This window comes from Terrapene carolina, unplaced genomic scaffold (assembly GCF_002925995.2).
Source record: "Terrapene carolina triunguis isolate 2854851 unplaced genomic scaffold, T_m_triunguis-2.0 Scaffold193, whole genome shotgun sequence".
Lineage (NCBI taxonomy): Eukaryota > Metazoa > Chordata > Testudines > Emydidae > Terrapene > Terrapene triunguis.
The window spans coordinates 8,297,069-8,321,899 of record NW_020664544.1 but is presented as its reverse complement, the minus strand read 5'-3'; the positions used below and the strand labels follow the sequence as shown (position 1 = coordinate 8,321,899).

General features: G+C 47.1%; 1 protein-coding gene across 1 annotated transcript in view; it reads left to right on the top strand.

The window, feature by feature from the left end:
- The window catches only part of MAP3K3 (mitogen-activated protein kinase kinase kinase 3), a 50,014-nt gene extending 34,812 nt beyond the window's left edge, over positions 1-15,202 (top strand). The window contains exons 10-17 of the mRNA XM_026654772.2: positions 414-481; positions 770-862; positions 1,904-2,095; positions 4,620-4,768; positions 6,641-6,772; positions 7,758-7,887; positions 10,729-10,906; positions 13,438-15,202. Of these exons, the coding sequence (XP_026510557.1) occupies positions 414-481; positions 770-862; positions 1,904-2,095; positions 4,620-4,768; positions 6,641-6,772; positions 7,758-7,887; positions 10,729-10,906; positions 13,438-13,666 (1,171 nt within the window). The 3' untranslated portion in view covers positions 13,667-15,202. The remainder of the gene's footprint in view (positions 1-413; positions 482-769; positions 863-1,903; positions 2,096-4,619; positions 4,769-6,640; positions 6,773-7,757; positions 7,888-10,728; positions 10,907-13,437) is intronic.
- Positions 15,203-24,831: the final 9,629 nt, after the last annotated feature.

The window sequence follows — 24,831 nt, the reverse complement described above, 5'->3', positions numbered from 1 at the left end:
AGATGCTGTTAACCATGTTCATACTTTGGCAAGGTGGCTCCTTTTGGTCATATATAGAGAGAAGTGTAAGTTGACCTGTATAGTAGGGGAAACTCTGTCAAACCAGTAACAGACTTTCTGTCCCAGAGAGCAAACAGTCTAGGCACACAAGCTGGACCAGCAGGGGTGATGGCAGGGGAGATTGAACCTAGCTAACTTGGGTTTAGCCGGGTTTTAACTTTTAACTTTCATAGCATAAAAGCAGGAAATAAATTACTGCAGCATCAATCTTATTGCTGTGTAGCATCTTGGCTTTCTGATGCTTCTGGGCCAGAGGTTTGAGACCTGCACTTACCCATCTGGAGCTGAATTAACTTGCAGTGTCCACTGCTGTAAATATCTTCTGAAATGGCTTGTGATCTTTTTTTAAATAGCCCTTCTTTTCGGAAATCACGGATGTCCAGAGCACAAAGCTACCCCGACAACAGACAGGAATTCTCAGGTATATCAGCACCTAGTATAAAAAGCATCCGTTATAGGTATTAATACAGGTTCTGACTTTAGTGTAGCTAATTTATGTGCAGATATTAGTCTCACTCCTTATATTTTCTGTGTTTTGGTGGTTCTCCCCCCTTTGTTTGCTGGATACATCTAGAGAACTTTTCAATGAAAAGCTATGAATTTACTGCCTTTTCCTATGAAGCCTACTGATTGCGGAATGTGCTGCCATTAGAACTTGTTTACATTGCATAAGGAGTCTCACTCTCTGCTCCTCCTTACCCGTTACCAGATCGTGAGAATCAAATATATGACAAAGCAGGGAAAGGGGGGACGTACCCTCGGCGCTACCATGTCTCCATGCAACACAAAGATTACAGTGACGGTGAGTATGTTGCAGCCCTTCGCCTCTTGGGTTGAAATTGGAGGGGAAGGAGGCAGCAGCTCCAGAGGTGAGCCAGCACCTTTGAGTGGCTGTGGGAAACTTAACAACTAGGGCACAAATGTAACTCCTCTATTTGGAGAGCCTCACCACACACAGCTTCCTTGTGTGCACAGTTGGTGCCATGCATGGTGGTGGTAGCTCAAGATGCATGCTTCCATGTGTGATACCAGGTTTCCCTACTGATGCAGGCTTGCTATCCTTTGCTCCATCTCTGCCCGCCCTCCCTCTCTGAGGGCATCCTTGCTGAACAGTGCCTTCCCTGGGATGATGAATAAGCACCTTGGCCTCAGGCTGGAGACTGTAACATAAAGAGACTTCTACCTTGGGGATCCCCTCTGCTATTTTTATCCTGCGTGGATCTTTGGCACCAGCTATACCTCGTCCGGCTCCCTTTAAAGAGTCTTTAAAGCTTCCTTTTAGTAAGACTGATGGATTTAAAGGAATAAGTCTGTTAGATGACCTGCTGGCTGCTTGGGTAATTTTAGAGATTGTTAGTCTTAGCCTGCATACCCTAGTTAACTACCCCTTGTGCTGTGCTGTGTTTGTAAGCCTGGGGTGTTATCTGGCAAGCCAGTCTCTCAGTCCTCTTACTGCAGCCTGTTTGGCCATTAGCAAGCTTCGGAGCTTGCATGGCAGCTTGCCCACTAAGGCTCCTCAAACTTTGCTTTAATTTAAGAGTAAGTTCCTGTTTGGAGCTTGGTGAGGCTGCAGAGGAGGTATGCCTCAGAGTGAGGGCAGTAAAGTGACTCCCCCTCCTGTCTCTCTTGATTATGATCGAGGGTAAGTTGTCCTGCGCTCAAGTAGCATACTCTGAATGTGCATGTTTCAGTGTGTGACCTGCACTGTGGTGGATTTCACACGTCTGGTTTCCCCTTCCCCCAGGACTCAGGCTCTGGCCATGCTTTCCTGTTTGTGCCTAGGTTATTTGGCAACACTTAACGGTCTCCTCCTCTCCCTCTTCCCCGTTGTTAATATCTTCAGGCCGGAGGACGTTCCCCCGGATACGGCGGCACCAAGGGAACCTATTCACGCTAGTGCCATCAAGCCGCTCCTTGAGCACCAACGGGGAGAATCTGGGCCTGGCATTGCAGTACCTGGACCCCCGTGGGCGCCTGCGGAGTGCTGACAGTGAGAATGCCCTTACCGTGCAGGAAAGGAACATTCCAACCAAATGTAAGTGTCGGGTGCCAAAGCAGCCAATCTGGGACAATGGGTGCTGAGGGAAGGCAGCATGGATGAGGGGAGAAGGCTCTTAATTTAGTGGACCTGGAGTTGGTGTCCATCTGTCCAAGAGCTTCACTAGGACAAACTGCTCCAAAGCCATGCAGCCTCAGGGTTGCATTTGAACATGGCCATCTACTCTGGCTCCTCTGGTCGATGGGTCCTGATGCTTAGAAACGAATTGTCTCAGAGCTTGGTCACCTGTGGTGGGAGAAGCCAGTGAGAGTCCAGCTAGGAAAGCATTTCCAGACTTAGAATATCAGGCTTGTTTTCTGCTTCCCAGTCAGTGTCCTGGTCACACTGTTCAGCAATTCCCATTTTGGTACATTATGATCTGACTGTGTAAGAGAAATTCCAGTAACTGGTTATGCCTGAAATAGCTCTAGTGTCACTAAATAAGAACATGTGGATTTAAAAATACTTTGACAGCAGTCTCTAAAATACCCAGCACTGTTCCTCTCCATGATCCGTACCAGCAGTGGTCTGTTTGCCGCAAGCTCACGCTGCAAGAATTGGCTTTCCTATTAAAAAGCATTGGCAATTCTGCTACAAGGTAAAATCTGAAATCAGCTGAATCCAGGTGATGTCCAGGGTTTTTAAGCAGTTCTTAAAGAGCTGTTTATTTCATTGGTACTGTTTATCTTGTGTAGAATGAGGCTTGCAGACTACAGTATGTTACTAATTAAGAATTATTTTTGTTTTTGTGATTCCTGGTAGTAAGTTTTATTTCCATCTTAATGGAACCCTGGACTTGTTTGGGAATGTTTCAGTTTGTAAAGAATAAAAATATCCAAGTTATTTCCTCATAAAAATAGGTACGAAAGGACAAAGTGTTAGAATGTGGAGAGCATCAAAGATCTTGTGCAGTAACTTTGAAAGTTAAGTTTAGTGACAAGTGTAGGGGTTAACTGTTTAAAGCAAAGTAACTAGATCAAATCTATCTCTTTAAAACATTGACTCCCAATAGCAAAGTCAATTCTTTATGCCTCTTTGCATCCTCAAATTGGCTGCTTGCTGCTTGTTTTTTATAACGAAAATACTTTGTTTACAGACTTTTCTTCGTAATTAGAGGCAAAGTGGGGGTAAAACACTACCCCCCTGATTTAGTGTTACTCCCGTTTCTCTCTCTCTGCTCGTGTAAGTGACTGCAAAATATGTAGTTCAGTGGAAAACTGAGCTCAGTTATTAGAATCTGACACCAGAGTTTCCTATTTATACAGAACAAAGGTTTTGTCCCCTCACAAAACACTCCTCTAGCCAGAATTGTGATAAGACCCCTGGAAATGGTGTCAAAACATCTCATCCTTATTGTCATTTCCAGCAGGAAAGAACCGATCTTAGGGCTTGAGCGCAGCAAGTTTCAGCGCTGTAAAGCGCCAGTGTAGACAGTGCACCAGCGCTGGGAGCCGCACCCCTCGTGGAGGTGGTTTTGTGGCTTTGCCGTGACTACACAAGCCACGTTAAAGTGCTGCCAGTGTAAACTAGCCCTTAGCAAGACACCCAGCTCCTTTTTATTCCCTGCAGGGAGCAACTGTGGCAAGATTAGGGATTTAATATTCACCTCCCTCCCTCTAAGGTAATAGCAACTTCTCCTGAGTGGATGCTGAGAGGGAGGAAATCATAGAATCATAGATTATTAGGGTTGGAAGGGACCTCAGGAGATCATCTAGTCCAACCCCCTGCTCAAAGCAGGACAAATCCCCAAATGGCCCCCTCAAGGATTGAACTCACAACCCTGGGTTTAGCAGGCCAATGCTCAAACCACTGAGCTATCCCTCCCCCCCCCTGCATTCCAAAGCAATAGACCACTTACCTGGCCAGAGATGATGGCTGCATTCCAATGGATTTATCTCAGGCTACGTCTTCACTACCCGCCGATCCGGCGGGTAGCAATCGGTTTATCGGGGATCGACTTACCGCGTCTCGTGAGGACGCGGTAAAATCGATCCCTGATGGCTCTACCGTCGACTCCGGAAATCCACCTCGACAAGAGGCGGTAGCGGAGTCGGCGGCAGCGCGGCAGCGGTCGGCTTTCCCCCGTCCTCACCGCCAGGTAAGCCGACCTAAAATACGCAACTTCAGCTACGGTATTCACGTAGCTGAAGTTGCGTATCTTAGGTCGGAACCCCGCTGTAGTGTAGACCTAGCTTTTGTGGAACCCCTGATGGAGTGAAGCGTCGCTAAGTTCAATGAAACAACTTGGGACATATGCTCCAAGTGGCATTTCGTTATGTTGTGTTCCATGTGTTCATTTTAGCATGAGTGTGATTCAGTGATTAGAGCAGGGGTCTAGGAGTGCGTGTTGGAGCCCTGAATTTTAGTCAGGGTTCTGCCACTGACTCACCGACCTTGGGAGAGTCACTTCCCAGCTGTAAAATGGATATTGAAATCTCTTTGTAATAGGATTGATGTTTGTACAGCACCTTGTGATCTTCAACTAGCACTGTAACAGGGCAAATTATGATTGTGTTTGCAGCTCCAAGTGCCCCAATAAACTGGCGACGAGGGAAACTTCTGGGACAGGGTGCCTTTGGTCGTGTGTACTTGTGCTACGATGTGGACACTGGCAGAGAACTTGCAGCTAAACAGGTCCAGTTTGACCCAGACAGTCCTGAAACAAGCAAGGTATTTGAAAGAACTCCTCAAAGCTGCCAAACCTAACCATGCAGACTGAGATTTTGTCTGTCTCTGGAAGCTAACCTCTTCCGCTGCCTGTGCTAGGGCTCCAGGCTGCAAGGAGTCATTTAAAAATCACTCTTCTGTTAGTGTTGAGAATAGCTTAAGCTTGAAACTGAAATCTATTTCCTTACTCTACTTTTGGCCCTCCATCCCCTACTGGCTTGTTGTCAAGTTCCTTGTGGGTGCTGAGTGGCTACCATTGGCCTTGTTAGACAAAAGTGCATGAGAAAAACTAACACTGAGACATTTGGGGGTTTGACATACAATTTTGTGTTTCCGAAGCCCCCTTAAGGGTAAAAAAATGGTAAATCTTATGTTGACCCATTACAGGAAGTTTCTAAAGATTTATTATTCTCTAAACAAACTGAACTTGGATATCTAACTTCTTGGCCAAAAGGAAGACTGTACGTCCAGGCTAAGAACTTGGCTCTCTTACCAGTTTTAACTGGCATTCCAGTTGAAATGGGAGCAGGGGGCCATTGGGTGCATGGCCTGCAAGAGTAATGGAGTAACTTGCTGATGCTTGCACCGTGACTCTAATGTGCATTGCCATCAGGGGCCTCCTTGCCAGTTTAACATGCCAGCTTCCCAACATCTAGCGAGTTCACTGTGAGGCGGGAGAATTGGTCCATGAAGATTTGATTGTTCTAACTGAGCAATGGGGATTAGGATCCCAATTTAAGTGAGGCCCTGACCATAGTGGGCCCTCATTTACACCGTATCTCTGCTGTAAATCAGACGGTGATGCTGGGCCAAGGGAGAACAGGCTGGAATGTGTTTTGGAGGCGCTGACACCCCAAACCTGATTTCATTTATCTGTGTAGTGGCTAGTTCCTCCCTCTTGAAAAGATGCAACCTCTCCACAAATGAGAGAGAGAAATCTGGCCTGTGGCAGAGGAGACTGTTGCAGGGTGTGGAGGACTGAATCAGTGGGAATGCTTGTGGGGAGGGGACGGGGGGGGGAACATGCTGCTGTTCTACAAACCAGTTGTGCTCTGATACCTTTAATGGTCAGCGTGTTCATTCTCTGGGAGAATCTGATGTGTTTCCTGTGCAGTCAGGATCTCTGATTCAGCCTGAAATTGTTGGATAGCCCTTCTGCCATTGTACTATAAAACCCTGTTGCATCTGTGACAAGGAAAAATGAAGGTTCTCTCCTGTGTGTGGTTGCAGACGCTTTAGATCCTACAAGATCAGCATCCCTTCCTAAGCTTGAATTCGAGTAAAACTCACTAGCACAAATCTGGGCAGGAAACCAGTGATTGAAATTCTTAGGTTAAGGGCGTCTAAGAAATACCTTGGTATCTAAAGGGCTGAGGATACTACACACGCACTCCTAGCACATTTGCAGGGCTTTATATTCAGTTACTGTTTTAAAAAACAAACAAAAACCTCACAACCCTCCAGTCCAGGAGGAAGGGACTATTCCCATGTTACAGCTGGCGAAATAATTTATTTTTTTGAATGATTTGGCCAAAGCCATGCAGTAAGACATTGGTAGTTAAGACTAGAAGCCAGGAGTTCCTGGTACTCAGCCCACTGGACAGCACTGCCTGTCTGCTAGACCTTATTACATGTGAAGCACCTGCAATCATACGTACAAACTTTTTACACAATAAACATTAACCTGGTAGTGGCTAGAACATTAGCTTTTTCCAGGGTCTGCCTTAGCTAATGCCATCCGGAGGATAGATTTACACTGAGCCCACAGATACAAGGGGTCAGATTAGTAGCATCGTGGAAGTGTCATGGGCAAGGGTTGTTGAAATGGGGTGGTCCTTAGGCACTGTACCTAACCGGCTCTCTCAACATCTGTAGGAAGTGAGCGCTCTGGAGTGTGAGATCCAGCTGCTGAAGAATCTCCAGCATGACCGCATTGTTCAGTATTATGGCTGCCTCCGGGACCGAGCGGAGAAGACCTTGACCATTTTCATGGAGTATATGCCTGGGGTAAGAGAGCAAACACATCCTCTAGAATTGTCGTCCTTGCCTGTTACTCTGACCAGGTCACCCCACGCTTCAAACCTTCTCAACTGGTTCCTCCTTCTGAACATTTTAAGTTCAGCCTTGGTGGCCTGTCACAGCTCTGCCCCTCCCTACTTCTCTTCATTTTTCTTATGGAAGTATCCCAGTCTCAACCACCCACTTGTCCATTTCTCCCACATCACCTTCCTATATTCTGTGCATGGAACAGTCTCCCTGAACTCTCTAAGGCCATGCCTCTCTCTTCCTTTAAATGCCTCTTCCTACAAAACCCGCAAGAAATTAGACAACCAATAAACAAACAGTTGGGGCAAACTGAGGTTTTATTATACAACAAAAATATGTGATAGTGTATTTTTAAACCTTTCCCTGCCCTCCCACTCTGCATCTGATTGGAAGCTCTTGGCAGAGATTTTCTTCCTGTGTGTTTGGAAGGCACATACCATGTTGTAGGTGCTTCCAGAATACAGCTAAGTTCACTGGTTGGAAAATACGTTGGGGCAGCGAGATGGAACCTGTGTCCTACTGGAGTCTCTCCTGTTCCAAAGTTGTTAGTGTAGTTACTGTACTTAGTTGTTGCTTTTTTTTTTCATATCCTGTTGGCAAAAAAAAGTTGTTAGCTGGTAGTCCTGCATTGATCTGTGCAATATCCAAGCAGACCCCAGATATCGGGTCCCATTGAAGGGATTAGAGTATTTTTATATTCCATCCTACCCCGGGATCATTATTTGTGACAGCCACCAAGGAGAAGTCAAGACAATCTGATCCCTCTACCCCAGAGGACAAGGAGCTGAAGAGATTTTTTTGGTAGAAAAAATTATTTTTCAGCTAGTTTGCAGCTCAGAATAGCTAACCATGCGGTGAGCACAAACTCTTGGGTAATGAATGGATTCTCCGGATCCTGTGGCTTGTCATTTCTGAGCGAATCTTTTCCGTTTGCTTTTTGGTATAGGGCTCAGTGAAAGACCAGCTGAAGGCCTATGGTGCACTGACGGAAAATGTGACCCGGAAGTACACCCGCCAGATTCTTGAGGGTGTCTCCTACCTTCACAGCAACATGATCGTGCACAGGGACATAAAGGGTGAGAGCATCAGGGCGGTCTCGGGCATGTATGCACCAACACAGGAATCTGTGAAGATGGGGGGCCGAGCGTTTATCTAGGAGACTGCGTGTCATGTTTGGAGTTTGTTAAAAACTAAACACACTCTTGGAAGCCTCCAGCTTGAGCCGTCGGTGTGACGTCTCCTTTATGATGGCCTTCTCAGGGCCCAGAACAGTCAGCGGTACATAAGGGCCTTTATCAGCAACCTACAGAAAGAGGAGAGCTGTATGCACTTGTGACGGGTTGGGTCACAGAAACCCACTTGGGAATGCCACCTGATGTGCCTACACTACTTCTGAGCCTGTTTTCCCTGCCAGCTTGGGACTTCAGTCCCTTGCCTGGTTTGAGCCAGACACACTTGCCTGCTGCAAACACAGATCCAAGTCTGAACCACGTCCCCCACAAGCTGCAGGCTTAACTGAAAACAGCTTAAGAAGTGCTTCTGTCTCCAGCACTCAGATACCGAACTCCCAATGGGGTCCAAACCCCAAATAAATCCGTTTTAATAAGCTTTCTACAGGGTAAACTCATAAATGGTTCGCCCTCCATAACACTGATAGAGAGATGCACAGCTGTTTGCTCCCCCCCAGGTATTAATAAATACTCTGGGTTAATTAATAAGTAAAAAGTGATTTTATTAAATACAAAAAGTAGGATTTAAGTGGTTCCAAGTAATAACAGACAGAACAAAGTAAATTACCAAGTAAAATAAAAGACGCACGTCTAAGCCTAATACAGTAAGAAGCTGAATACAGATAAAATCTTGCCCTGACAAATGTTTCAATAAGCTTCTTTCACAGACTGGACGCCTTCCTAGTCTGGGCCCAGTCCTTTCCCCTGTACAGTCCTTGTTTCAACTCGGGTGGTAGCTAGGGGATTTCTCATGACTGCAGCCCCCTTTGTTCTGTTCCACCCCCTTATATATCTTTTGCACAAGGTGGGAATCCTTTGTCCCTCTCTGGGTTCCCACCCTTCCTTCTAAATGGAAAAGCACCAGGTTAAAGATGGATTCCAGTTCAGGTGACATGGTCACATGTCACTGTAAGACTTCATTACCCACTTGCCAGCACACACTTATACAGGAAGACTTACAAGTAAACAGAGCAATCTACAGTCAATTGTCCTAGTTGATGGGAGCCATCTAGATTCTAAACCACCATTAATGACCCACACTTTGCCGAATTACAAAGGATCTCAGTTATATTTCATATTTCTAGTTTCAGATACAAGAGTGATACATTTATACAAATAGGATGACCACACTCAGTAAATTATAAGCTTTGTAATGATACCTTACAAGAGACCTTTTGCATGAAGCATATTCCAGTTACATTATATTCACACTCATTAGCATATTTTCATAAAATCATGTAGAGTTCAACGTCACAGCACTGTTCTCCACTTTGCAGCTTCTGGAGGAGCTGACATTTGGTGGTTCTAATAAGGATGGTTTCATGGGGAGCTATAATCTTTAAAATCCCTCATCTGCAATTGAGCCCTTTCTCCCACATCCCAACAAAGCGAGGTTTTGTTCCTGGCTGATTCCCTCGCTCCCCACCTGCTGTCACCTACTTTTACTTCTTTTTTGGTTCCCTCCTAGATTAGCCTGTGCCTGGCCAAACTGCTACCTCCTCATTGGTAGACAGGCAGGATGCCTTAAGAACACCACGTCTAGATCCAGCAACAGCTTCTGACAGCAGGGTTTCCTTCAGGCTGCTGTCCCAACCTATCTTACCTCCCCCTTGCAGAAAATCTTCTCCGGCCTCCTGCACTAATGTCCTGTGTGACCCACAAAATCCTTAAACTGCCAGTTCCTAGTATTATCCTCTTGGGAGCCAGCCAGTCTCCTAAGGGTTAACAATAGTTGTCAGCACAGTTTACTGTTATCCAGTGGAGGGCCGGGGGGAGCATTCTGGTTGAAGGTGGAGTATCCTATACAGGCCTGTAGGTCCTCACATCATTACCAGGCTGATAAAGATGAGGGAGTCGTTGGTGCTAAAACAGCATCTTCCTGCTGGGTCTTGTACATTCACCTTAAAGCTAGTCACATGAGCATTGTGCTTCCTGGCAGGTTACTCATTGGTACATCCCCATCCTCAATGCCAGATTTACACACTTGCCTCCAGGGAATTGGATGGACCCCTATAATACGCTGCATAGGGCCCTGCAAACCTAAGACTGTCCTACAGAGGGCACTTGACATAAGGCAGAGCAGGTGTCCATAAGGTTTATCAGACAGCAACAGTGAGGGGCTCCAGATCCCATTGCGAGCTTGAAAGGAGTGAAAAAGGACCTTCTTAGGCTCTAGCATACATCTATATAGCAAGCCACCATCTGCCAGTTCCCTTTGGCCAGGGTAAACAGGACCTCCAAGCAGATAACAGGCTAACTTGTTCATTGCAGGAGTTCAGTCATCTAATTAGTTCCATCTGCTAATCTTTGCTTTCTGGCCAGCAGAATATACACCAAACCTGCCCTCAGACAAGACCCCTCTCAGCAGAGCTACGCACAGTCTCAGCCATTGACCAGAGGGGCCCTTTATAGGTTGCCAGACCTGTTTGCAGACACTGCAACAATGAGAACACTGACTCAGCACTTCCCCCCTTCACTTCCTTGTGTTTTTCCCTAAAGTGGCAGTTGTTGACAAATGGCTTGATTGCAGCCTGGAGAACAAAGATGGTGGCATAGCAGGTCACCAGAGGCTTAATTGGGAAAGATCCTATCATGGACCCAGGCACATCTGGATCAGATGTAAACTCTACAGGTTACAAATCTGAGAGCAGGATTGTACAACAGCTGCCTGAATTCTTTTCCCTCCAGGAGCCAATATTCTCCGTGACTCTGCTGGGAATGTGAAGCTTGGGGACTTCGGGGCCAGCAAACGGCTGCAGACCATCTGTATGTCTGGAACAGGTATCCGCTCTGTCACCGGCACGCCATACTGGATGAGTCCAGAGGTGATCAGCGGAGAGGGTTATGGAAGGAAAGCAGACGTATGGTGAGGAATTGCTCAGAGCTTTATCTATATTCCACAGAGAGTCTCACAGCTTTTCTTGTCGTAGGTGATGTGGTCAGTTGTTAATGAATCAACCCTGCCTCTGTAGATTTGGATTCAAATTTAGCCTGAATCAAAAATGAAAATGAGTTTGACACAATTTGGGCTAGTTGACCACAGCAGGAGACCCGGGGCTGCTGCGGAGCGTATCATGCAATTTCATCTTCAAAAATCCATTCGGCAAGGCTATGGTCCCCCTAACTATTACATCATCACATGGAGACAGGAGGAAAGAAACTATCAAGATGTATGTGTTCAAGACTGACTCCTCTCTTATTGTACTTCCATCCTTCCTGTATCCCTTAACTGTGTCACATCTAGGTTAGACAGAAAGCCACTTGGGATAGAGTCCTGTTTTCAGTTTGTCTTCAGTGCCATAAGCGTGCACAGCACATTATAGACACAGGTTAGGATTTTGGTGCATTGACAGAACTGTGGGGAGGGAATGCCTCAGACTGGGATAGCAGGGGAGCTGTAGGTCAGGATTGAGGTGAACTGGCAGACAGACATATGGAAATTGTAAACACACTATGATTAGCACAAGTCAGGAAACAGTACTCACGCAATAGAGGAATTAACAGTCCCAAATCCCTGAAGTATTAGTTTCTGGAGACAGTGGACTGGCCAGGGCTATAGTTAAGTTGTGCAGCTTTAATGAGAGTTACCGGGAAAAGCAGTGCTTATGTCTCCTTAATTAAATGAGGACTGCATTATTTTTCATACAACTACTTAACAGAATTGTAACTGAAAATTTTTCCCAGTATACAGTGGTCTCTCCCAACTAGGAATCTCTGGGAAAGAGTGGAGCACATGTGCATCCCCCCAGGATTGATGCAGTTGTAAATTTCCTTTTGATGCTGACAGTGGTCCATTCCCATCAGAGAGGCGCTGCTGTTGGCTGAGCTCCAGGCTTTACAATCCTGATGGTTATTTTGGGGTCAGAATTTTCCAATTCCACGTTAGTCTCTAAGTAATGTGTATAGAGGAGACACAGAAACGTAACCGATCCTGCCACCTGGCGCTCAGCCACCGCTGCAGGCCTCTCCAGTTTTTTTCTTAAATAGCAAAATATGTGAGTTATTTGTTATTGCTGGAAAAACTTGACATGAAAAACATTCCTGCTGTTTGCTGAATATCTTAAAGAAACTGGATCTGCTTAAATGGTATAAATCAGTCTAAACAGTAAAATATCCCTGCTTGATCTTGAGCAAACCCCAGCACATCAGCACACATGGTTTGCATTTTCTGTACTCTCATACTAAGTCTTAGAAAGACTGCGGGGAAATCAGTGTTAACCTTTTTTTGTTGGGTTTAAACCTTGTCAAGAAACTGGTACTTGTGTATGCATCAGATTTAATTCCTTTCCTCCCCTGCCTTGGTGATTCATGGGGACCTGCCTTTGATGAAACATCTTCTTCTTTGTGGCGCAGATCAGAAGAGTTTAGTTTTAAAGATGAATGGGGAATTTTCCCCTATTTAATATACCTCTACCCTGATATAACGCAACCCGATATCACACAAATTTGAATATAACGCGGTAAAGCAGTGCTGCGGGGGGGGGGGGGGCTGCGCACTCTGGCGGATCAAAGCAAGTTCAATATAACGCGGTTTCACCTATAACGCGGTAAGATTTTTTTGGCTCCCGAGGACATCGTTCTATCGGGGTAGAGGTGTAGCAGGAAGTGTGATCTGGAAGCCAGGAACTGCTCAGGTCTGTCAGTGATTCCCTCTTGACCTTGAGCAGGTCACTTAATTCTTCTTGAGCAAAATTCACTGCCATCATACACAAGCACATTTCCATTCGAGTCACCGGAGCTACACGTGCGTCAAATCACTGCTGAATTTGTGTGTCTCTAAAATGGGGGATAATACAAGCTTTCCTTCCACACAAGGATAGCAAGTCTCTTAGTGTCTTTCTACTCTGAAAAGTGTTTTTGTCAAAATGGCCTGGTGGGGATTACACATCTCTGATTTACTCAGTTCACAGGTACAGAGAGATCTTTTCTATCTTGCAGCCCTGCAAACCTCCCCCTGGGATCTGAGAGTTCAGCTGGGTGTTATCCTACTCCTGCACCAGCACCTGTGATACGAGTTCAGAAGGTCAAATGATGCTGTTAGTGGCATCTGTGTGGACCTGTTGCCTTCAGTGGGTAGCACAGTTGTTAACTGAGGACAGAGTTTGAGGGCATAGGGCTGCACAGTTGTAACTTAAAAAATTGTTGATGCTGTGTGAGCCACAATGGAACCCAGTTCCCTCTCCCAGAGCTGCCAACTCTCAGCACAGTAGTCAAAAGTAGTCAGCAGATCTGGCTTGGAATCCATGCAGGGAATAGATCTGAGTATGAGGCCATTTTAATAGTCCCTTTTCCGAGCAGAGCTGTACCTGACCACCTGCTGCTAGGAATTCCTCCGTAAGTGCTAAGCATTATTGTATGAAGCTCTGTCTCATATTTTTTTCCTGTCTGCTTCTACAGGAGTCTCGGCTGCACTGTCGTCGAGATGCTGACCGAGAAACCACCCTGGGCAGAATATGAAGCCATGGCAGCCATTTTCAAAATTGCCACCCAGCCAACCAACCCCCAGCTCCCTTCTCACATATCGGAACATTGCCGGGACTTTCTAAAGCGAATCTTTGTGGAAGCCCGGCAGAGACCTTCAGCCGAAGAGCTGCTCAGACATCACTTTGCACAGCTCCTGTACTGAATTACCTCCCATGCCAGCAGTTCACTCTGGGCTTTCAGTGCCCCTGCCTGGTGAAACCATGCAAATGACCGTTGTGGAGCTGCGTCTTCAAAATGCTGTCTCAGCTGTCCTAGTCCTCTGGGCAAGCGATGCTGAGGAACCTGGGGTCTGGCCTTGTGTCCCGGTATGTTTTGCTGGACTGATGCTCATTCTACCAATGGCTGTGCAACACAGAGCTGCATTTTGTCCTTGTTAGCTTGTGAGGTTGCAGCTGGCTGCATGTTTTCTGCAGGCACAAGCAGAGGGATCTAGGAAGCTTCTTGTTGAATGTACGTAGGCAACAGAAATCTGGACCAAAGTGGGACCCGGAGGAGCTATGTTCAGAGTAGAAACATACGACAGCCACCCAAAGCCGCTCTCCGCAGGGGGCTTTACAGTGTGGATCGCTCTGTTTTCCAGACTGCTAGGTCTTTCCAGGCTTCTACAGTCCAAGAATCCAGCAAAGCCATGTGTCATTGAGCACGCGCTCTATATATAATTATCTATTTTTCTTCTTAAGTATTCAGCATCTGAAGGTGTTCAGAAAATATTGATTCAGAAAATATGTGAATAGTATTATTTTATAATGCAACCTGGGGTTCGGGGTGGGAGGGGGAGTTGTTTTGCTATCCAAATGTCAGGATAATTAGAAAGGAAGTTCCAGCAGAACACGTGCTTTATAGGGCTTGTGCTAAAGGGCTCTCCCAGCGAGGTTAGGGAGTCCATACTTGACTTTTAAGGCCAAAGTTATCCTACTCACTGTACCTCCCTAAGACTTCTTGTTCCAAACAAACCTCTTCTGGAAGGGAGAGTTCGCAGGACGGCTTTCCGCTGCACCTGTCTTTTCAAGTGATAAACTATTTATACCAATCCCTTAAACCAAAGATGATTTCAATGCTGCCAGAGAACTTACTTCAGGGAAAGGTTAAATACTTGCATTAGGCCAGACTGGCAAAGCTACATGAAGAAAATGGGTTGCCCTTCCTTGCATAGGGAGGAGTTTTCTGGACACTAGTTCACTGGGCGTTCTAAGCTGAAACCAAAGGTGATCTTTCCCTGCATGTTTCAGTATATGTGGAAATATTCGTTTCAGGTTTCTATGATCTTTTTAAAAAAACAAAACAAAAAAAACATGTTAGAGAAGCTTTTGTAACTGAGACATGTCAGTTAATGAGGCAAAGGTAAAGAGCATTTGTTATGCCTGTCTGAAATCGACTGGAAAAATGGGATTGGTCCCCGAGAGAGAGGCATAACATACACAGACCACTTCGCTCTATTGCAGTGGTTCTCAAACTGTGGGTCGGGACCCCAAAGTGGGTCACGACCCTGTTCTAATGGGGTCGCCAGGGGTGGCTTTCTACTTGCTGGGGCCCAAGCCCCACCACCTGGGGCCGAAGCCCAAGCCAGAGTCCGGGGCAGCATGGCTCAGGCTTCAACTTCCGCCCTGAGTGGTGGGGCTCAGGTTACAGGGCCCCTGCCCAGGGCTGAAGTCCTCAGGCTTCAGCCCCCCCACCTGCCCCCACCCCGCCCGGGGCGGTGGGGCTTGGCCGGGCTCCTCCCCCTCCTGGGGTGGTGGTGTAATTTTTGTTGTCAGAAGGGGCTCACGGTGCAATGAAGTTTGAGAACCCCTGCTGTATTGTATCTTGCCATGGATATGTACCAAGCTTCTGATATCTCTGCCCCTGGTGACTTGCTAGTTTCAAATGCTGCATTTTGGTTGGTACACTAGTCCTGGTCTTAGTGACACAGAGGACTGAAGGTAATAAGACCTCATTTAAAGGCACACTTGTGGCAGATTAAGTCATGTTTTTATTAAACAGGCTCCTCACCTAGGAGTAAATAACACCTTGGGTTAATAAAACTGAAAAGGCGTAATCTAAAATGGCTTTCATGGACCAAACTGAGAGACATGTGTAAGCAATGAAAGCAGGCTAGTGATTGTAATCAGTTTCTAGTCAGTTTCTCTTTCAGGCTCTCAGCCACTGACACAAGGATGCAGTGTTTGGGTTGCAAGCATCTTTCCAGAAATTATTTAATTCCTATGGAAACACATCTGTTGATTTTACAAAAACCTGGATTTTGAGCCAAAATGTTCCAGATGGTGTCCCTTTTAAAAACATACAGCCTCACTCTCGGTTGCCCTATGCATTGTCATCACTTGCACCAGTGCAAAGTGGGGGTATAACACTACCACTCTGCTTTGGGAGCATTTTACACACACGCTTTGCACTGGTGCAAATGACCACATAAGGCGCAGGGCAATGGAAAATTGGACTCGTTCTCAATAGGACTGAGTAGTCCTTCCATTGGGCCAGTGGCAGCATTATTCAAGCCTGTGGTTTTAGCGCTCGCAGCTAGCTCTTACCTTTTGAAATGTACCAAAGATCAGAGCCTTTTCCTGCTACAGAATTTAACTTGCAGGTGTACAGCAGCCGTGAGGACCAATGCAGCATTCTGCTTTGGCCCCTCTTTACCCAGCTTGTCCTCACAGAACTGACCAAGGCCTCTTCTGTGGTCTTTACTCATTACCCAGCACATCACTGTTTGGGAGAATAGAATAGGGGGCTGAGGAAATGGTGCAACTTGTTTAACGTTTCAAAGCAACTAAATCCTCAGGATCTGTTGTGGCTTTTACCTCATACGTATCCCTGGAACGCTGTTCTGGAGCAGAGCAAATAGCATCGTGGACTGACGTGCCAAGTCCTTTACCCTGCCAGAGCTTCTGATCCTATCCAGAGCTCTGGCTCTCCCCACCTATGCTGAAATGTGCCTACTCTGCGTATACACTTGTATTCCAGTTTTTATTAATGGAAGAGTAAATTGCAATTGTACAGTGACAGAAGACTTCTGTCTTTGAGAACATGGTAAGCCAGCTCGGACTTCTTGTATTCCAGTACCTGACCCAATGCCGCCCGTTCGGCACAAGTACAAGCCAAAGCATTACTTGTATGTTTGGAGATGCACTTTTATGAATGTAGTTTATATCGCTCTTTTTTAGCTCTTTTTACATCATGTAAACATTGATGCCTCATACTTTTATTTATATCGTAAAAGATCATATTTGGTGATTTTTATATATATCGACTCGACTGTTACAGGGGGAAATAAATTTGACACCTTTATGAATTTAAAAAGGAAAAAAAAAGCAGCTGGTTTTGCAGAGAATTTGCTGATGGTTTAGAACGAGTGGTGCCAACCCAAAATGCCGCCTTTGGTTCCTCACCGGGCCCGTCAGGCACTCGCCCCCATTCATGCAAACTGAAAATCTTCCATCTGTCCCAAGTGGAGCAACCTTGAGGACTGACTCTCATTCACACTAGGCCCTGTCCGCATAAAGGGGCCTTAGAGTGGGCATTTGTATCCACTCTTGTAAGGCCTCTTGGCATTGCCAGAGTTGTGTAAATGACAGTAGAGCCCATTTGAGGGGTTTGTCTGCCTAAAACTAAGCAGTTGTGACTATCGCAAATCTCATTTTACATCTTCAGCTGCTCCTCCCGGGAAGGGAGGGAGACTCAATGCTTGTTATGAGCTCTAGGATCCTCAAGTGAAAGGTCCTGCAGTAATGAAGAGAATTAGAATCTCTGAAGGATAACCCTGTAGTAAACCATTGCTCCTGGGACAGTTAAGACCTCAAATCATTAAGGTGGAATAGCTGCAAAATCCCCATTAGAAAGGAGATTGCTGAATGCCTCACCTGCACGTTCCATGCAATCAACTTAGCATTGGAACAAACCAAGCGTGGAGGGGATTTAATTCCCATTGAGCTTGTGAGGAAACAAAAAATTGGCATTTTGGTCTTGGTGTGACGATTCTGTGCATTCCAGGTTATCCACTTGCTCTCCAGTAGATCTGATTTCTCTCCCAGTCACTGTAAATTGCAGCAATTTGGCTTCTGTGCAAGGAAAAAAAATATTCCAAAGGGATTCAGTGAAGCTGTAGATCACGAAAGCAGTTCCCTTTATTTTGCTGTTAATAAGCAAAACAAACTGATCCATAGGGGAATTGGTGCCTAGTTTGGTGACGCACATTATTTCTGAGGTGCCAGCAGGGCCTGTAGAACTTGTTGATGGCTCAGGAAATGTATATCCCCGCTGTATAACCGTTGCCTGGTATGCAAAGGCCAGGTGTCCAGCACCATACAGCAGATAGGATGAGTGCCCAGTGATTGGTGCTTAGTCACTGTGGCTGCTGGGGGGATTAAGTGTCTGAAAGTGAACTGAAACCTGTGTACAGCACCCAGGCACTGTCCCTGCAATTGGGAATTGACTGATTTTTCAGAGGCCTAAGGAAGCTGAATTCCCCGTGGGATTTGGGCACCAACTCCCAGAGGCTCCTGGGACTATCCCAGGTAACATTAGGAGCTGATCACACTGAATTGGGTTTGAATTTCCCAGCTGGGAGGGAGACGTGCCCGGGAAGCAGTTTAGAGGATTCTGGAGTCCGTAACCACGGGTTTGACACGACCTGTGGGTAGCAGGGAGATATTACTGTCTTAACCTGGATTGTGCAGAAGACCTTGAATCAGTAGTTTATCTGATTATGTATACCGACCGGGGGCTTGCAGTGCAAAGCCAGGCCAATGTATCGTTTCTTTACAATAAAATTATCATTTATATGAAAGCTGGCTTCTCAGGTGGTGTCAATGCTCGTGTGCGTTCCTTACAGACGAAAGAGAAAAGATGAGTGACGTAATATCTTATTGGACCAACTTCTGATGGAAGTGACAAGCTGTCGAGCTTCATAGAGTTCTTTGAAGCTCAGCTTGTCCTTTCCACCAATAGAAGTTGTCCCAATAAAAGGCATTGCCTCGCCCACCTTGTCTCTCTCGTATTTTAGGCCTAACCTGGTTAGAACAACGCTACAAATGGCTCCATTGCCAGTGGTTTCTCGGGTAACTGGGCTGACCTACTTTCATCCACAAGGCTGAGCTTGGTCTGAGGAAGAAGTTTTTTGCCCCAGTGACTCTCCTGGGGGATAGAGGGAGAGAGATCCTAACTGTGAAGCATTGAACGAGGATGCAGTCCTGGGGCCAGGTTGGTATGTCCCCTCTGGCCAAGTCCCTGCCACCGGAAGGGGTGGTGAGCATCTGCCCTTCCTGTCATCTTGTTTCTGCAACTCCAAGGGAAGTGCCAGAATGGGACAGAAGAGTCTGCGCCTCTCTAAGTACTTCTGTGGCCCCCATCACACTGGTATCTGAGTGCCCTCCGAGTATCGAAAATAAATACCATTCTCTTCCTCTCCAGCTTGCAGAAGAACAGCTTGGTTAGTTTATTAGGCCTTTGTCTGAAAGGTGTATTGAGAGAAAGCAGTCAGATGACGGGCTCTGCATTTCGCTCTGAAGGGGGTGATCCCCATGCTCCCATCCCCTGTGGCAGGGAGTTCCGTAGTCTAGGCCTGGCTCCTGTGAGAGCTGTCTCCTGCACTATTTAATAGTGTTATGGCTGTGGGAGGAGGTCATAGTCGGGAAGGGAGAGAGAGTCTCTTAGAGCTTAGGTCAATCCCATGGAGAGCTCTGAATATCGGAACAGACACTGAGCTGGACTCCATGATGAGACCATGCGGAGACCTGGGGTGATGTGCTTATGGCACCCTGTGGTGTTTAATTGGCTGCTGTGTTTGGTCCCAGTTGGAGCTTTCAGGGAAAGTAACCTAGAGAAGCCCATGGAGCTTCTAGGGCAGTTCTCACCTACAGTCGGATGCTGCCAGCTGTGCACATGACCTAAATAGCCAGAAACAATGGCAATCTCCAGAACGGCTTTCCCTTGAAGGTTGCTAGTTGGTCCTTCCGGGGAAACAAACTGAGAGTCCGAGAAACCAGCCCATTGTACGTGGGGCAAGTAACGAGACTAGAGAGCGCATACAACAGGGGCTTTGGGCTCGAAAGGGAGGAGGAATCTATCCGTCTCATTGGAGCTTGCTAGCAATTGGAGTGAGACTTTCAAAACTGCCTACAGCATTTGGATGCCAACTCCCACTGCCGTCAATGTGTCTAAATGTCTTCAGGTCTGACTTTCCTTTACGGTACCCCAGGAGAGAGCAGAACCCTTAATCTCCTGGGAAACTCATGGCTCAAATTGTCACTGGCTTTTTCTGGTGCCTTTTCAAACTGCTTGTTGTGTTCTGCTCTGGTGCAAGGACCTGAGTCCTCCTGGCTTCCCTGAGCAGGACCCAAATGCCTCCAGGATTGCTTTTCTCCCGGCTGGGAGTAGCTATTTACCATTTCATTCAAATATTTAAAAGTTGATTATTGTAAAGTGTGGTGGGACCTGAGTAAAGGGGGGTTAACGATGTGATGCAATATCAACCCCTAAGGGTGAAACGACTGAGTTTATTTAAAAAAAAATGCCATGCAGTACCCAAAGCCTTTGAGAACCAGACACCAGAGGCTGTCCCGGCCAGAGCTCACATGCAATGCTAGAAATCACCCCACATCTCCTAACTCGGTCGTGTGTCTCATTGCAGGGTGTCTGTCTCCAGTGTGGCCAAATAACATCCTTGTGCCACTCCACCATGGTCTAGTCCCCTGGGAACTTCCCATTCCTGAGTGTTCGTCAGCCCCTCCTGGTACTCTGGACAAAATACTGTTCTGGGGCTAACTTGGATCCTTAAATTCATGGTCTTGCACAATGAAGAACCTGGCATCTCTAGGGATGTCACTAAAATCAGACACCCTCTTCTCTCTCCTCTTATCTTGTTTTAGGACAATAGACACTTTCTGTCTCTCATGACACTGGTAGCTTAATTCTACTTGGTGTCCAGTAAACATTACTGGTAGCTTTTTGGGGTACAGTATTAATGCACGCTTCACAACTACGGTCCCTTAGTCATCTGATTCTTCTGCCAAAGTGTAGGTGGCTTTACCATCGTTGTCCTATTTCTTAAATATTGGCCCCTGTCCTGCTACCATGTGTGGAAGTGGAGATACAGCAGCAAATAACTGACTGGGGGGAGATGACCGTGACAGTGACTAGACACGGTGCTGATCGATTCATACATGAAATAATTTCTCTGCCTTTTGTTTCTTGTAATGGGTAAGTATTATGAGTAACCGTGATACAACTATGCAAGTGAGGTGACGCTAAAGATTTATAATATTTGGCTTAATCTCAGAGCGATTGAATGCTGCATTTAAAGGGAAAGTCACCTTAAAGTGCTACATTATATACACCCTCATGATTGTTTCTAGTGGGACTATAACTCCTGAATTGGGAACCCTTGTTTTCTGGCTTTAATATTGTTTGTGTGTATGTATGCAGGCCCACCGACCGTAATTCCAGGCCCCAGGGCAGAACAATCAATGGGCCCCCTAGAAAGGGATGGCTGAGGTTTACGACACTACTTTTTATCCCGTTGAGAACACGTTAGAAGAACCCAGTATACGTAAATAGTGGCTTTGCTTGATGTAGTTACAGCACCAGTATTAAACAAATTGTGAGCCTAAATATAAGATGTAGAATTTGTTGTTTTGAATTATATATTTAAATTAAATAAATACATTATGGAATGAAATTGGGGAGAGTCCAGCGGAGGGCAACGAAAATGATTAGGGGGCTGGGGCACATGACTTACGAGGAGAGGCTGAGGGAACTGGGGTTATTTAGTCGGCAGAAGAGTGAGGGGGGATTTGATAGCAGCCTTCAACTACCTGGTATGAAATTAATTCTTTATAGAATACGCAGGATCACATACAGTACATATGCTATGGAAGAGGAAGTTGAAATAAAACATACAACACAAATTTTCATTACTAGGAAAAATATTGGACTTTGTCTAATCTTGAGAGGAAAAGTCATGTGCTGAATGGGGGGCTTTGTGTCTTTGGAGAGAGACCAATCTTATCGATAGTGATCTACTGAACTGCCTGAAAACGTCACAGCCAAAGATGCCTTCTTGAAAATTGCTAGGTTTTTTTTTTAAGATCCAAATATGTGAAGTGACAACGGCATTCACTGAATTGTGCGCGCGCACGAGGTGCTGGGCCTGCGCTGGCTGGTGCCGGCTGCGCCACTGTTCTCTCTCAGGTTGCTGTGATCTTCGCCAGGCGCCTGTCTCTTGTAATGACTCAGGGTTAGATCTTGACAGTATAAACGTTCAGTGGATTTTTATTATTTTTTCCCCTCTGAACCCTACATGGCTGAGAACTGGAGCACTTTCATGTTTCTATCCAGAGTGTCTCATGGCTTGGCTTGACTTCGGATCTGTCCAAGTCCCTCTGCTGGGCAAAAACCAAGGCATGGAAAGGGGAGGGGAAGCTTGAGGCTTGTGCTGAGTTGCAACAGAAAGACCCTGTGCGTGAAATGAGCTGCCACGAAAGGGTTAGTGTGTTGCTTGCAGAGTTGGTCAGTTGTGTTGAATCCCGTGACACAGACAGAAGGCACAGCCCAGGAGCAATGGAGGCCAAGGTCGTTTCTGCCTCGCAGATTCTGGGCCACTTTGGGTGCTGCAACAGACCCAGGTGTAAGTTAGAGCAGCCCCAGGGCTGCTCATACAGCAGCCATATGCAAGCTCCATAGGTGCTGTTCTGGAGCCCCAAATGCTGGAGCTCATGGTACCCTGGCTCCTCATTGTTCACCCTGGCTCCCTTCCTGGCAAGCCCCTATGCTGGGGGCTGTACAGAAATGTAACATACATTACTGCTGAATTGGGGACATTCCTGTAGGTGCCCTTGCAGCCCCCTTCACTGTTGGGCTGGAATGTGGCTCCAGATGCTCCCCTTGAAGTAACCTTTGCAGCACTATTGGGGTCTGGACTCTCTGCAACTACCTTGAGTCAGGAGCCAGGGCAGCCTTTCTCTTTCCCCCCCGGCTCGTTCTACTTGGCAAAGGGTGCCGGTGGCTTTCCTCGCTGTGGATGTGAAATGAGTGTGGATTGAACAGTTTCTCTAGCCCAGCCTAGCACTGGGAATCGCCTTAGTGCAGAGTGGCTGCAGATCTACCAGGGGAGCACAAAACTCACTTTTTCTGTGCTTCCTGGAGTGGCTGCTGGCTGGCTTCCATCTCAGCGATGGAAATGAAAAGCCAAGCAAGGCATTGCAGCCTTCAGCAATAATCTCTGCTGAGCCGCGGCCCTCCTGAGCGGCAGGATCACTTTCCATGAGAAATCTTGGCCCTTTACAGGTCGGCTAAATTTGGGGGCCCAAAGAATCCTGACCACACTCCTTGCTTCCAGCACTTGGCCGGCACCAATTATAAGCAGCCATCTAGCACCATGTTACAAGCCTGCGGGAGCCCAGGGAGGCTGCTAATAGCTGGAAGGGGGTAGGAGGAATTCATGCCTCAACATAGGGGCTCAGAGCCAATGTCCAGCACTGGGGAATGACTATGGGGAGAGGGATACCTCAGTGGTTTGAGCATTGGCCTGCTAAACCTAGGGTTGTGCATTCAATCCTTGAGGGGGCCATTTAGGGATCTGGGGCAAAAATCTGTCTGGGGATTGGTCCTGCTTTGAGCAGGGGGTTGGACTAGATGATCCCCTGAGGTCCCTTCCAATCCTGATATTCTGATTTGAACTAGAGCAATTACTCCCAGCTCTGAAGAGCCTCCAGTGGCATTAGCTGTTAATGTGGCAGGTAGAACATGTGAGTTGAGCCAAAGGGGGGCGGGATCTCAAAGGTGGCTCTTTCTTTAAGTTGACAGCTTGCGTCTCCTGGCTGCAAGTGATGGTGCGGTTCAAAATCTGACTGTAGCTCGAAGCATTGGCACTGTCTTCCACATCTGGTCATGGAGAAGACTCCTGCTATAGGGCCAGCTTCTGCTCTTCACAGCTCTGCGAGCTCTATTAGCGTAGTGCCCATTTTACAGACTGGGCAACTGAGCCCCAAGGAGGCGCCAGTGATGGAGCCAGGGACTGAGGCCAGGCTTCCTTGTGCGCCGTTAGCCAGAGGAACAGAGCAGCAGGATAACAGCCTGCTCTCACGGGAGTCAATGGTGTCTCTGGGTCTGTCTGTGTGGCCAGCTCTTGTGATGTTACCACAAGTCTCATAATATTCAGGGCTTCTCGTAAAGCCCCCGCTCCTGGAGTCGCCTTTCATTCAATATAGAACAAACTAAGCTTCTAGCCCTCATGGAGAAAAGAACTTGAAAATGTGACCCAAGGGTGACCTAAAGTCTCCCCAACCAGAGAGCAGATTAAACACAGCCCCAATTCGTTACTGTGCTGACAGGTGCCAATGGCTGTCTGAGAGAGAGGGCGGTCTTGGATCCAAAGACCATCACAGGCCTCGTTCAAACTGTCTAGTAAGAGTAGGGAGGTTGTTCAGGTGTCCCTAAGTCAAGAAGGAGGTTGAGAAATTGGAGAGGGTTCAGAGAGGAGCCCCAAGAATGATTCAAGGATTGGAAAACCTGCCTTCGAGTGGTAGCCTCCAGGATTTAGCCTAGCACAGAGTAGGTGAAGGGGTGACTTGACCATGGTCTAATCTGAAATTAAATCAGAGGGTTCTTTCATGGAGCAGCCAAAGGTCGAACATGATGCAACGGCTGGAAGTTGACGCTACACCAATTCAGACTAGAAGTAAGGTGGGAATGTTTGAGAGTGAGGACCCGTAGCCACTGGCACAATGTACCAGAGCGGGGGGTGGATTCTCCATCACAAGGTGTTTTCCTACAAGCTCTGCCCAGGAGGCAATGCAGGGCAGTCCTACGGCCTGCGCTACAGGACAGATCATCACAATGGGCCCTTCTGCCTTTAGACTTGATGGAAACCATGGGGTGGGCCAGCCCCTCTTCCAGGCTCAGCAGAAGGAGCAATCGATCCCCTTTTTAGGTAGTAAAAACAGCTGGGCCCAGTGGGGCTACTGCCTGAGCCAGAGCCCCTGGGGCACAGGGTAGGTTTGCTGGGCCAGGGGCACCGAGGGGTTTCCTGCTTGCCAAGGGAGGGGCTAGGATCTGGGGTGCAGGCCCAGTGTGCGGAGGCAGGAAGCCGGGGGGAGGAGGGCGAAGGCAGCCCTGAGGTGGCTGGAGTAGCAGAGGTGGGGATTTCTGAGCCAGGGAACGTCCAGCTCTGTTTCTGTGCTGCTCAGCGAAACAAGCCTTCATCTACAAAACCACGTACACAAACCCGTTTGCACGGAGCCCAGAGCTGCCTCCTACCACTGCCTTCTCCTCCGCATGCACCCAACCCTGCAGGGGCCCGAATTCTGGCTCTGGACC